The 15,030-nt window shown below is 41.4% G+C and overlaps 1 protein-coding gene across 2 annotated transcripts in view; it reads left to right on the top strand.

Moving 5' to 3' along the window:
* Positions 1-1,493: 1,493 nt before the first annotated feature.
* The window catches only part of DOCK8 (dedicator of cytokinesis 8), a 193,513-nt gene continuing 179,976 nt past the window's right edge, over positions 1,494-15,030 (top strand). The window contains exon 1 of one of the 2 annotated variants that reach the window (XM_019730243.3): positions 1,494-2,754. In XM_019730243.3, the coding sequence (XP_019585802.1) occupies positions 2,702-2,754 (53 nt within the window). In that variant the 5' untranslated portion in view covers positions 1,494-2,701. The remainder of the gene's footprint in view (positions 2,755-15,030) is intronic. The other variant, XM_019730266.3, reaches the window with a different exon arrangement.

The raw sequence follows: 15,030 nt of genomic DNA on the forward strand, positions 1-15,030 counted from the left end.
ACCTCAGAGAAGCCCATGTGAAAGGCTGACTTACTACACAGTGGACTGAAGACTCTGGTTTAAAATATTTTCTATGAATCATCTATTTTGTCCCAATTTGAAGAAGTACTCACAGAATTGTTCTCTTAGTATTTTTCTCCCTAAATGCTTACTCATGAAGGAGAGCAGAATTTGCCACCCCAAAATATGCCTTTTGGGATATTGAGTATTTTAAGCTGGTTATTTTTAAGAAAGGGAAAACTCAGGAAAAACCTTGATCTTCCTCCAATTGCCTAAAGGAATTTAGATTGAAGACCTTCTCCAGGAAGGCAGATATCATCACAGATAACTATAGTTTAATATGAACTAGTGTGTGACAGACAGTGAGGAACCTAGCAAGGCCCATTTGATCAATGTCCTCTCTGTGTCCCATAGTTAAAGATGGCCCAGCAAACACTTATTTACCAAACATTTGCTTTTCCATGTCCATGTGAATTGTCTTCCCGCCCTTTGATGTTCCAAACCACAACCCCCTTCTCCTTAGCTCAAGGTGGCATATAAACCTCAACTGCCCAGTCTGTCCCTCCAACCCCATATTCTTGTGGAACCCCCATATATACATATTGTGGGGACAGAGCCAGGAGTGCAGTTTCCAGGCTCTCAGCCTCACATGGAAAGGTGCTGACTCAGGTAGTAAATGGCCATCAACTGTGATTGGATAGTCATCAGCTGTGGCTACTTGGCCGTCAGCTGTGACCAGTGAGCCATTGGCCACTAATGTAACTGCCGTGGCTACACTAGCAAAAATGGGGGCTGGCAAGAAGATGGTGGCTGAGCTAGCAAGCACAGATTGCATAGAGGAGCGGACTATAGTGGTATGACTCCCCTATCTATGGCTCCGTGGGTGTTGCTTTTTGGCCTCACCATGTCCCGCGTTCTTATGTGGGGAGTGGGACCAGAGACCCCGCATGACACCCTGCATATATAATTAATTTGGTTATTTTTCTCCAGTTAATCTGTCTTACATTAATTTGATTATTAGTCTAGCCAGAAGAACTTAGAAGAGGAGAAGGAAAATTATTTTCTTTCCCGACACTTATAAATCTCAGTTCAGTAACTATATTATACGTAGGAGAATTTTGAAAGTTAGAAACCCCACATTTCAAAAAGCTTTCCTTTCTTTGTTTCTTGTTCCATAGCCTATGTAATGTTAGACTAAACTTTGTCTTATATGCTTAAAGGCATTGATATTTGGGCGGAAAAGTTACCTAACCAGCTCTTGTAGTATTGCTAAACTACCCGAGGCAGCCAAAAGCAGTGAAAAGAGGGACATCAGGAATAGACTGAATTCAGTTGCTGAGGCATTTTAGTATTCAGTTGTAAACTGAAAACCAGCATTGTCCAATAGGAATATAATTGACCGCCACATGAACTATATACTATGTAATTTTACATTTTCTTTAATGCAAGCCACGTTTTCAAGAGGGAAAAACAAACAGGTGAAATTAATTTTAATAATAGATTTTATTTCCCTAACATATCAAAGTATCAATTTAACATGTAATCAACATTAAAATTATTAACAAGATATTTTGCATTAATCTTTCTGTACTGTCTTCAAAATCCGGTGTGTATTTTACACATTCAGCACATCTCAATTCAGACTAACCATTATTTATTTCCAATGGTCAAGAGCCACAGGTGGCTAATGGCTGCCACATTGGACAGCAGCACAGCTTTGAACCAAATATATCTTGCTTTAGTATTTTATTTAAGGGCAAGATGACAAATAGAGGCATTAGAGTGCTTTAGTATAACAAACCTTGGCGCAAACCAGTGACTTGAAATAAACAGACTTTTCCACTGCAGTGAGCATTGGGACTTTCTGATATTTTTGAGTTTGGGTTGGGTTTCTTACTAGTAGACTCAGTCTGAAACAAATAAACAGGGCTGCAGCATATTCTTGAATCACAGGAAGGCTGTGCGCAGTATTTCCCTGAAGAAAAGCATTTATGCCCAGGTTGTAAAAAAACAACAACTGTTTTTGTAACACATAATGTTCATTCCTTGGATGGATTCATCATATTTATTTGAGGCACTCCAGTAAGCATGATGGATATTCGGTTTGCAAACGTTGATTTGTATTCCAAAGTTTCCACTGATTCATTTTGTTGGTTGGTTGGTCGGTTTGTTTTCCATCTGCTTTCTTCCAGGCATGGTGTGACTCTTTAATAAGGCCTAGCGTTAAGAATTCCGGCGTTGGTTTCCTGACCTCACCAACTGTGTGGGGCGGGCGGAAGGCGCGGGTTCCCCCCTCTTGCCCACATGCCTTGGCAACTTCGCGGCTTTGGGCAGATGGAGTTTCCGGCCTCGCTCAGTGGTCGTCCTGTCAACCGCCCGCGCTCCCTCCTGCCTGAGGTCAGGGCCCCGAGAAGAGCGCGCCTGCGGCCGCAGCATCCGGAGGGCAGTCCCGCGGTGTGTCCACACCCTCTTCGCCCGTCGCTCCCGGCGTGCCAGGCCGGGCGCCGGTGGCTGGGCTCCGAGGTTGGGCCCTCCCCTAGGGTGATTTCAGCCCTGAAGGTGGAAATGCGGAAGTTTCCAGCCACGACTGACAGATGAGGCTCGCGTCTCGCTCGGCATGCTCTGCAGCGGCTCTGCGGCGCCCCGGGCCCCAGCCGTCTGCACCCCGCAACCCTGAAGGCCGACCGGCCACTGGCGCGCCATGGCCACGCTGCCGAGCGCAGACCGCCGCGCGTTCGTGCTCAAGATGAACAGGTGAGACACGTCCCGCGGCGCGGCGAACTCGCGGCCGCACCGCCCCAGCCGGCCGAGCGGGCGCCGGGGCAGCTCCGGGGTTGCCGCCGGCCGAGTCCCTGGGAGTCCGCGGCCGGGCGCGCCTGACACCCCGGGAGCGCCGGTCCCTAAGCCGCAGCGGTGGGGCACCTGAGCGCGCAGTGGCCCGCGCGCCGAGTTCAGCCCGCTCCTCTCCAAGAATCCCAGCCATCCTGCTAGTTATTAGCTGCCAGGGTGCTTTCTGAGCAGCCTGTCGGGCCGCCTCCCCCACCCCGCCTCGCTGCGCCGCCCTCGGTACTCTGACAGGTGGCCGGGCCCAGGAGTGTGAAGGGAGGGGGTTAGCTGTGCTGGGCACGCCGCGGAGTGTCTTATAAATTGCGCCTTCCTTTGAGGCTGCTCTGAGAAGGGGCAAGAAAAGAAGTGGTTGAAATGAGTTTTGCTCCGAGGCAGCTGCTTCAAGACTTCAGTTGTCCTGAGTAGGGTTCTTTCCCGTCTCGTTTTATTTTTCCAGAAAAAGTTTGGCTCCTGCTGACATGGCTATTTTTATTCCCTGGTCCAAACGAGCCATGAAGTGGAAAAAGTGATTTTTAAAATTCTCCATTTAAATAAACAAAAGGAATGGCCTGTGACTGACATTTTTACTTTTATAGCGCTCCAGCAAAGAACTAAGGACATGGATCCAACTCACCATCCAATTCATAATCAAAATTGTACTAATTAAATGTAAGCGCATTTACCGCTCAAAGTTTTCACCGGAGGTGCTTTAACTGCAGTTTTTCTTTCACTGAAAACTGCTGACAAGTATTTGGAGACGTGTTTGTCTTGCCCTGAGAAATCTAGACTGTCTGGTTCAAAGATAATACGAAACTCCTGAAGGGTCAACTTGTTACTCTACCGCTCTCACTGCCCCAGGACTTGTTAGACTTTCAGCTGAGCCTATGAAAGGCTGATTTCACAAGAGTTCTTTCTGTGCTGCTAGTGTGTGAAGAGGTTTGAAAGAAGGCGTTAGAAGTCCAGAATATGGAGGCAGTAAGGACTTCCGGAGAGCATATTGAGCTGCGTAGGTGATTTTATGCCTATGTGTTGTGTAGCTGTGAGCAAACCCTTTCTCTTACCTGTTTCTTCATCTTGAAAAGGAGTTTCATTACTAATGTGTACTGTATATTAGTGTTGGAGACCAAAAAGGCATAAGGTACATTAGAGATCTCCCTATCGGGATTTTTTTTCGTTCGTTTTCATGGTTTTTGCACATCAGGATAGGCAATTCATTTGAGGGTTGTGGGGTCATACTGAAGTTATTGATGGATTACCTCTTGCTATACCTGCTGCTCCTCCATCTTTGTGCATTTGAGGTCAGTAAATGTGACTCGGACAGAAAGAGACTGTGGGTTGGATGGAGTTAATCTGAGGAGAGCAGCAGGACCTGAAATTATCCTCTAGGTCAGGGGTGTCCAAACTGCGGCCCACGATCCATTGTTAATTGGCCCGCAGCAAATTCCAAAAATATATTTAGTTTACTTAAATAAACTAGGTGAGGCAATACGTACTTCACCTCGAGTGAGTGGCCCGACTGTTTGTGTATTTTACCGCATATGGCCCTTGGTGAAAAACGTTGAAAAAAGTTTGGACACCCCTGCTCTAGGTAGTCTTGAAAGCAGCAGTGGGGTTGGTGTGGCCTGGTGGTGAAGCATAAAGGCCCTGGCTAGAATCAGATCTGCTTGGAGATTGACTCACTGCTTCCAACTAACTACGTGACTCTGGTCATGGTATTGAAGCTCTCTAACCTCTCTTAGCTTTGGTTTCTTCGTATTTCAAATAGGGATCATCGTAGTACCTACCTCTTATGGCTGTTGGGAAGATGAAGTGAAATAATATGTACAAAGTGTTTATAGTCCTTGGGTCAGGATGAATGTTAGTTACTCTTAGCAACATTGCTATCAGCTTCATCATCACCTCGTCATCTCTATTCTCACCTCTTTGAACTCCTAAGGAAGAACAGTAGGAAGCAAGGCTGAAGTTGAAGGACTTCATATACAAAGACCAGCTTGGGTTGGGCGTGACGATGCCAGTGGCTGGTTGGAGCTGCCGTGGGGTGGCTGTTCTCCGTCATATACCTTCTATTCCGGTGCTGAGAATATCAAACGCACCCAGTGGAACAGAATGTGTGATGCAACCTGACTAGAAAGAGCCCCGCTCGAGTTACAAAATAAAAGGTTCCTGAACACTCAGGAGAGAATAAAGGTTGGATATTCCTATTTGGAGGTTTCTTTTTTGAAACATTTTGTGTAGGGGGTGGAAGAGTTATGCTAAGGAGGTTGGCATAAATTATTGCTTCAAAGAGTGGATTAATAAGGGTATACCTAGTATTAATATAATATTAAAATTTACCATTTATCAATCACTATGTCCCAGACACTTTATGTACTTAATGGATTATATCATTAAATCCTTACAAAAATCCTATGAGACTCACATGAAGTCTCACATAGAAGAGGAAAATGAAGCTCGGAGATGTACTTGTACGAGGCCATGCAATTTGTTTAAGGCCACACAAACAGAAGTGGCATCTAGGATTACAAACTACTCCAAAGACTGTGGTCTTAATTGAGCATGAGCTATTTTGAACCATTTATCTTAAGAATTTCCTTTAAAAGCAAGCAGAGAATTAATTTTTAAAAAAGCATTTTAGCAGCAGCATTGGCAAATTGTTCTGTATTCTGATTAGTGTTAAATAAGTATACAATGTAATAAGTATAACAATGTAATTTTTGCAGTTTTGAAGTTGGAAAAGAAAATATTTTCCCTTGCATGCCCTACCTACTAGTTTTAAAAATAGATCAACTTACAAAAGGAAGACAGTGTTGAAATATGGCCATTAGTACATTCCTCATGGGTTCATATGCTTTCACCTTTGTACTCAGCATGATACAAACGTTCCTTTTAAAAAAAAAGTTTGTGGGTAAAATTAATGTGCTTCCTATTAAGGAAATATTCAAATCTGATATATTAAAAATTTTATTGGTAATGAGCCTAGGTAGTTCTGTCCATACCAACTTCAAGAAAGAGTGAGCAGACTACCTCACAGTAGGGAAAGAATGTCCCCACCATTCCCCAATTCTGTGGCTTCCTGCAGGCAGCATTGCCCACTACAGGGGCAGGGCCAATGTGAAGGAGGAACCTGGGAATGTCCACCAGTGCCCATTCCTCCACCATTGCCCTAGCTCTCTCATGCTTTTATGAAGCCTAAAGTTCCATGTGTGGGAAATCATCGCATAGGACTTTCTCTTGTTTTGAGCACCACTTGTAATTGGATGACTTGTTATGGTTAACCATTTCTCTAGAGCAGGGGTGTCCAAACTTTTTTCAATGTTTTTCACCAAGGGCCGTATTCGGTAAAATACACAGACAGCTGGGCCACTCACTCGAGGTGCAGTACATATTGCCTCACCTGGTTTATTTAAGTAAACTAAATGTATTTTTGGAATTTGCTGCGGGCCAATTAACAATGGATCATAGCCCGCAGTTGGCCCATAGGCCGCAGTTTGGACACCCCTGATCTAGACCTTGCAGCTCAGGGAGATACAAGAGAAAACACCCCATCACTGCATTTTTCTGAGGTGGAAGAGCAAAATTTAGTTTTTTATAAGTGTTATATACTTGTCTCCCTTTCAGCTTAACTGTCGCTGACTTCCTGTGCACAAAGGAAAGATTAGATCTTATTTAGGCAGTTCATGATAATGTTTGCATTTGGGATTTCAGGCACTACTGCATTAAATATGATAATACAGTCCTTGTATGAGCACCAATTCTTATCAACTACCTTATTTTTCCCTTACTGACATTTAGTGCTTTCATAGATTATAAAAAAAAAATAGCGTTACTAATATTCTGAGAATTCATTAAACAAAATCTTATTTCAGTTCAAACAGAATAGCTGTAGAACTCGATCAAAGATAGAAGTAAAATAAGGACATTGGGTAAAGAGGACGAAATTGCTGAATGCAAAAAAAAAAACATTAAAGAGCCTGTGGACATTCAGGATTGAAAGGAATAAATAAGAATGGCTTGTATAATGGTTACTGTGTGGCAGGTACTAGTCTAAGTCTTTACATAGTATATGAGTATAACTCATTTACCCCTATGAAGTAGGGGTGAACAATTACTATTTCTCTTTTACAGATGGAAAAACTAAGCACAGAGAAGTAATGAAAATTGTCCACAGTCACAAGTAGCTAATTAAGAGCAGAGCTGGGATTTAAATGCAGGCAGTCTTGCTCTGGTATCCTCTTTCTTAACCACTATACCAGTATAACTGCCATCTCAGTTTCATTTAAAAATAATAATACAATAAGTAACATTTAATACTTACTACGTGCTAAGTATTGTGTTAGGAACTTTACGTATCTTCATTTCATCATTGTAGAAAAGGAACAAAATATTAAATATAATAACCATCATTACTGAGTGATTTCTGGAAGATAAAAACAAGGAGCTAAAAAGACAGATTGCATTCAAGAGCAAGCCCAATACTTTTGGACATGAGGACCAGAACAAATTGAAGGTATAGACATCTTCCTGAGAAGTATTTGCTAACTTTGTCTGCAAAGATGATGCAAGCATAGAAATATATATATTCATATGTGTAAATGTATGTCTGCACTGTAATAGTGCTGTTTTTAGTAGTGGTGGCAGAGTGGTGTCTGGTGCTTTTAGGAATTATTTCATTTGTCTGTTGTGTTCTAGACCAATGACCAACTGTAGAGGCTTCCGGCAATTGAAATTTGGTCTTTCATACTCAGAATCATTTTCTTTCAGATTCTAGGGAAAGCTCTGCTTGAACTTCAGGCACCTTGTGCAATTGAAATAACCTTCTGCCAGGGTGAAATTTTCTTCAGTTTGAGTTCTTTGAGCTCTGACAATTCCCATGTCTGTGTGAAGCTACTGTTTACTTCTACATGGAAAAGAAAATATTATTACATCATGTGGTTGGTTACCTAGGGAGAGAGGTGGAGCTCAGGGGACTAGGTCTTCTGTCTCAACTCCCCACACAGAGCTATGGATGGAATGGGATGATGTTAACAACACCTGACCTTTCCATCCTCTTTAACAGGGACCTTGAGAAAGCAGGCATGTGACAATACTCAGACTTCTTGCTGGAGAAGGCTAAGAAACAGGAACGCTTAAGTCTTTTCAGTGGCGAACAACCAGGTTACCCAATGATATTCAGGTTAAACTGGAACTAGAGTAAGAAATGCAGAACTGTAAAATAATGGACCCTTTCTACTTCCTCCCATCTCTTGACTTTCTGGCACATGGATGAGTTAGTATGTTTATAAGTCCAAGGCTGGTTAGTTGGATAATTTATTCGTTCATTCATTCATTCACTCCAGCTATTAAGAGTTACTATGTTCTAAGTACTGTTCTATGCTCTGGAAATACAAAGATAAGCAAGTCACCGCCTTGCGTGCAAGGAACAAGAGATGGACCCCAAATCATGGACTGGAAAAGGAAGGCGCCTTCCCTTGACTCCTAGCCCGCCATACTGGGTATTGTGCCTTCAAAGTGGTCATCTTGGGGGTCCTGCCACTTATTCTAAGCATAATAGCATTAGCTAAAACATTTTTGGAAATTCTGTTAGAATTGCTCTCATCTACTGGAGTACAATTATTTTTAAAAATAAGTTCAATGGTGTGAAATCTTTTTCCTTTGAGGGAGACTTTGCTTTCTTTCTTGGAAAGTGTCTAAAATATGGAAAATACAGATAATGAGGTAGCAAGCAGCTTGGACCAGATAATGATATGGTCAAAAGTGACTACATGTTAACATTGGTTGATTCTGGTCAGTGGGCAGAGTTAACAAATGTGAACATTTGGTCACTTTTGCTTTAGGTATTTTTAAGTTAAAAAGGAGAATATTACAGAGGTTAAAAAAAATTCAACTGAGTTAATTTGAAGATTTAATTGGCTTTATTAAGCAATTCATTAATTGGGCAGCACCCCATCTAGCAACTAGAAGTGCGCTCTGAAGGGTTGTACAAAATGGAAGGTTTTGATGGCAGGAAAAGGGTGGGACTAAGAAGTTAAAGGAGTGGATTATTTCAGGTAAGGACACCTTTCCTTAGGGGAAGACAGTGGGTTTTACCAGGAAATTTCAGACTGATTGGTTTAAAATTCCACTTCTGAAAGAGGCTGAAACTGCAATCAGGTTATTCTTGAAGTTTTGGTTTGGTGATGTAGGTTAGCAAAAGTGACTACATTTTGGCTGTTTGGGGTTTTTTTAACACAGAAAAATGTGAAGTCGCCCTTTGTTCTGCTCACCATTCCTATTCTCTCATTTCCTCTTTCAGAGGCCAGCACTAACCCTAAGTTGCACTTTTATTGTGTGTGCGTGTGTATACATATCTATAAACAACATATTGTATGGTTTCAGGAATGAGCCAAAGTCATTAATATTCAAGCAAGCCTGTGAAATTAAGTAATATCAGTTTGAGTTAAAGATAAGTTGGGACTATAAAATAATGGAGCTGTTTTTTAAATGCCTCTTCAAGTAGCCCTGAAAACAATTGCAAAGAGGAATTCCAAAAGTGATTCCAGGAAAGCAGCTCTATCAGAATAAATTATATGGCACTCCTTGTGTGAAATTGTAAAGAACAACATTATTTAGATGTGTGCATTCTGGTAATGTTTTCAGTGACTCCTTACATTATGGTCATATTACTCATTTACTAGAATGGCCAAGAAGTTTTTTTTTTGGTTTTTTTTTTTTAACTATAAACAAACTTTTATTACACAAAGGTGGTCACATAATTGGATATTTTTCTTCTTTGTACACATTCTTAATCTCCACAGAAAGGCTGCTTCTTAACTTCTCATCGGGTGATGGCAAGCACTAAATCCTGATTTTAACAGAATAATAGTAAAAATGCCTCAGTGATTTAAGTTGAAAGCAGTACATTGATACATGGCTCTTGCACTTAGTCATCAGGAATGTACAAATGTCTTTTTATTCAAAAATACAAAATAAATTATCTGTAGGCATGGACAATGACAGCAGCAAACCATTATATGTTGTCAAGCGAAACCAGTAACTGATGGTTATAGTGATTTTCTTAAACATCAGCCAGCCTTTTCTCCATTTATTTCTTTCAACTGACTTCTCTGAAGTTATAGGTGAGGAGTGCTGCCTTGACAAGAAGTTTTATAAACAATTTTTTTTTCTCCATCAGATAAATGTACCCATGATTTTCATTTGACCTGAGATAAGCAGTTGAGTTGATAATGTGTTTATTTTCAAATAATATGTTTTTAATTTTATTTAAAATAAATAACAGAATAAGGATTTTGTCTCATTGCCTGGACATTTGGTTAGGGAAAGTATGTGGATTAGCAAAAGTGGGTGTGGTATTTGCTCAAAAGTCTGTATGTGGTTATTTTGTCCTTGGGATGACTGGTCAGGCTTGACTTGCCTCTGTTCAGGGAGAGGTGGTCCTCCACTGCGCCTCACCTCAAATTAGACCAACTGGGAAGAATGCCAACGGGGAGAAATGCTTTCCCCCCAATCTCTGCTTCCCCTTACTACTCCGGCACAGGACAATACTCAGCACACAGCAAACCCTCTCGTTGGTGGAACTGGTAGAGTTTTCTGTACTCAGCTCTCTGCGGTGGACTGAAGGCACTCCAGGGAAGATGTTGGGCTCTCATCAAGAGATTACCGGCTGGGCTTCGGAGTTCACTAGGGAGGCAAGCTAGAGTTGCCTAAAGGGTGCTAGTCAGCTGGCAGTAATTTATACTGGAATGACAGCCCACTTTCCCTTAGGCCAGTAGAAAAGCTCAGGTTCAAAGTCCACTTAAAATGTACTCTATCCAACTATTTAACATAAATGTTGTTTCAAGACAATGGTGGCCAGCTGTTCTCTGTGTGAACAAGATTTTTGTCTCCCTGTTCACACTCTGGCTGGTTTGTTTCATGCATTTGCATTTTACTCTTTCCTTCCAAATCGAGACCTGTCCTCATAGAATCCCTTTAGAAGGAGTAACCAATTTACCAATTGTGTCTTGTTCCCTCTACAATAACTTTATTCAGTTCCACAAGAATTGTTTTGATTGCTTATGCCTTTCTCTGGGCATCATGAGAAACAAACAAAACCCCAAACAAGGCATTATGTGCTCTCAGAATTCACCTGGAACGAGCAGGTTAACATAAATGCAAAAGACAGAGGACACAGGAGGTGGTGTTTGTGCAGATGGGTAAGAGTTATGGGCAGGAATGTTGACAGAGCTCAGAGGGCAAGTAGTTGCAGCAGCCCTGGAAGGTGAGATGAGACTTCAGCCAGACTCTGAAGGACGGGGAGGTGATGGACAGATGAAACAGATATAATGGGAAGAATAACTAGCAATATGCAGAATAGATTAGAGGGATTTGCATACAAGGGAGAAGGAGAGAGCTGCAGTCATTTGGATGTGGGGTGATGGGGTCTGGGATTGGGCTGGGGTAACAAGAATGGAAAGAAAGGGGATTGTGTCTATAGAGACTTCAAAGGAAATCAGCTGGACTTGAGAAGCTATTGCATATGTGTTCATGTGTTCATTTCATGAATATTGATTGTAGCCTACTATGTGCCTGACGGTGTTCTAAGTGCTGAGCATAGAGCCATGAGTAGGACTGACTAAGTTCTTGTTCTAAAAAAAGTAATTTTCCAATGGGAATACAATAAAAAAATAAACCAGGAAATAAACAAGGAAATATCAGATAAAATAAGTGCTATGCAGAGAATGTGGAAGGGCCATATTTGGGGTATGGGGGTGTGTGGATATTTTAGAGAGAATGTTTAAGGAAGGCATTCCTGAGGCGATAACTCTGAGCCAAGACCAGGCAGGGGAATAAGTAAGTGCCACACTGGTGCAGGAGTAAGTCTGGTGTATTGGGGAAAAAAAGAAAGAGCCAGTGTGTCTGAAGTAGAGTGAATGAGGGAGAGAGCAGTAGAGATGAAGAGAAAAATAGGCAGAAACCAAATCATAGAAAGGCCTTATAAGCCATGGAAAAAGTTTAAATGTTATTCTAAGTGCAAGGGAAAGGTTTTAGAGCAGAGACATGATGTAATTGACTTCTGTGTTTAAAAGGTCACTCTGGTTACCACACAGAGAAGCAAAAAGCAGACGAAGGAGAGAAGTTGGGAGGTAGTGCAGCGTCCTCAGGGACGCTGGACCAGATTGCTGAGAATAGTGAGGAAAAGAAGCAGTTAGCTCGGGGATGTATTTTGGAGATAGGCTGATGGATTACATGTGCAGTTGGGGACAATGGGAAAAAAAGAAATCAAGATGTCTCCAACAATGGAGTTATAGGTAGATATTAATACTTTTAACAAAGATTGAAAAGACCAGAGGGGGAGAAGCCTTTGTGGGTAAATCAACAGTTTAATTGGGGATATATTAAATCTAAGATGCATGTTAGAAATTCAAATGGAATTACCTACTATGTGGTTTTCTTTAGGAATGTGAGACTCAGGAGAGAAGTCAGAGCTGGGTATTTAAATTTGCAAGTATTACCATGTAGATGACATTTTTAAATAAGGGAGGAAAAGAAAATATTGAAATTATCTTGGTAAGTTTTTAAACAGCCACAAGCTATATGTGTTATGATACCATTTTAATTGAAAAATGAATATGTGTATATCTCCCTATGGAGGTGATAGAGCAATACTTATGATAGAAAGTGGACCAGAAGGGCATATGCCAACATGTTATAAGTGTCCTGGTAATGGTATTATTGATATTTTTGTTTACTTGTCTGTGAGGTACATGTATGTATGTATATTTTCCAAGTTTTCTTCCAAGACAGCTTTTATAAGTGGGGAAGTATATTTATAAAAGAGATAACATCAAGATTGCCATTCTGGGAAGACTGGATGAAAATGGTGCCAATGAGAAATGATCAAAATTAGGAATTAAAGTTAGTTTTGGGATGATGATATATTTCTTTTGTAGAGTTCCTGTTTAAGAGACTACAGTAGACTGCACATTTACACATATTTGCACTCCCGTGAGTGGATTTTCCTTTCTCCTTGTTGACATGATGTGGTCACTTTGAAGTGAATCTTTAAGAGCCAGTCTGGCCTTTATCATGTCATCCTTTCCCTATTCTATACAACCACCAATGTTCCAGACAGAGGCTGATCTGTCAGCCTGCATTTAGAGTAAAGACAATTAGAGCAGAGCCACAGTTTCTCTCTGGAGGTCTTTGTTTTTATAAACCACTAAGGTTTTTGGATGATTTGTTAACCGGGCCTACCCTAACTAATACAGATGAGCATAAAATATGCAACAGTTCTATTGGACAGCCTGAGATATAGGCTGGGGGCTGGAATGATAAGTCAGGATGGAAAATATTAATTAGGGAGTCATCAGCGAGGTGGGGGTAGGAAAGAAAATGGACACATTTTCTAGGTGGGAAAGTATAGTGGGAAAAGAAAAGGAATGGGTGTGTATGAAGTGTCACTGCCAGTTAGTACAAGAAGGAAGAGCTACAAAAAGAGGAAGAAGAATTTGGCCAACATATGGCTGACTGAGGTAGTATGAAGAAAGGGCAGTTAAAAAGGTCAGCGCCAAATTATGAGGACAAAGAAAGAGCTATTGGATTTGCCTTGACAGTCAATGTCTGAAACCTCTGAAAAAGCAGTTTTAGTGGAATTGTGGGGAAGGAAGTCAGATTTCCCAGGGTTATACAGGGAGTCAGTGCAGAGGAAATGGAGGAAGCTGGTAGAGACCACTCCTTTAAAAAGTTTGGATGAGACAGAAAAGAAGTGGAACAACGGTAATTAGAAGGTTCTGACAAGGCTTTGACTTTTACACAGATATAACACACGGCGCTGAACAGAGTGTGCTCTGATCTTAGAGAAAAAGCATGTGTATTATTCCCCTTAAATAAGTCTTCCATGTGGGTAAAGGTATTAGAATACCTGATACTGTCTAATATATAACAAGGGTTGCTTTGCACTAGCATTAAAACTCCTAACAATAAGTAAAATATTCTATTTAGGTATTTTCTTACTGGGAGATTTTTGAAGCTGTCACTGGCAGTATTATGTGTTATCTTTAAGAACGTAACGGTCATTTCTATTTTATTATCTTTACATTTATCTTCCTAAGTTTGAAGTACAAAAAATTATAGGAAAGAGTACCGGTAGCAGTCATAGTTTGCTGTTTAACTAAGCGCCTATGATGAGTTGATTTGTGTTCCTCCAAAAGATTCCTAAGCCTTGGTACCTGTGAATGTCATCTTATTTTGGAAATAGGGTCTTTGTCGATGTAATCAAGTTAAAATGAGATCATACTGGATTAGAATGGGCCCTAAATCCAATCATTGATGTCCGTATAACAAGAGACACAGAGACACGTAGGGAAGAGGCCGCATGAAGACAGGCAGACATTGCAATTATACCACCACAAGCCAAGGAACACTGAGGTCTGCCGGCAACCACCCAAAACGAGGAGAAATAAGGAAGGCGTTTTTCCTAGAGCCTTCAGAGGGAGCATGGCCCTACTGACACCTTGATTTTGGACTTCTAACCTCTAGAACAGTGAGGGAATACATTTCTGTTGTTTTAGGTTGCCAGGTTTGTGGTAATTTGTTATGGCAACCCTAGGAAATAATACACTACCCCCAAATTTAGTGACTTAAAACAACAGCAATTTGTTATTTCGCATGATTCTGTGGGTTGGCAATTTGAGTTGGGCTCAGCAGGGCAGTTCTGCTGGTCTTGCTGTGGCCATTCATGTGACTGCAATTACTCGGTGGCTCGACTGAAGCGGGAGCATCTAAGATGGCCTCACTCACATATCCAGGGCCTTGGTTCCTGCCTTCCCTCTCCACATGGTCTCGTACCCTTCAATGGTCTAGCTCGGTGTTCCTTTCATGGGGGAGGGGACATTCTAAGAGGATGAAGGTGGAAGCTGCAGGGCTCCTTGAGGCTTAGTCTATAACTCATATTCATACAGTGTTACTACTGCTACATCCAGTGGTCAAAGCAAGTCACAAGGCAACCCAGCTTCAAGGGGTAGGGAGATAAGACTCAATCTCTTCTTGGGAGGAGCTGCAAATATTATAGTGCTCAATAAAGAAAGTAATCATATCCCATTTCAAACTTCACATTTAAGCAGGAAGACTTGTCATTCCCTGCTCAGATCACAATACCCATTTTACTGGGAAAGAAACTGAGAGCAGATTAAAGTGACTACTTCAAAGTTAGCAATGAGTCATGCT

The sequence above is a fragment of the Rhinolophus sinicus genome, chromosome 16 (assembly GCF_057876585.1).
Source record: "Rhinolophus sinicus isolate RSI-liver-muscle chromosome 16, RSI-T2T, whole genome shotgun sequence".
Lineage (NCBI taxonomy): Eukaryota > Metazoa > Chordata > Mammalia > Chiroptera > Rhinolophidae > Rhinolophus > Rhinolophus sinicus.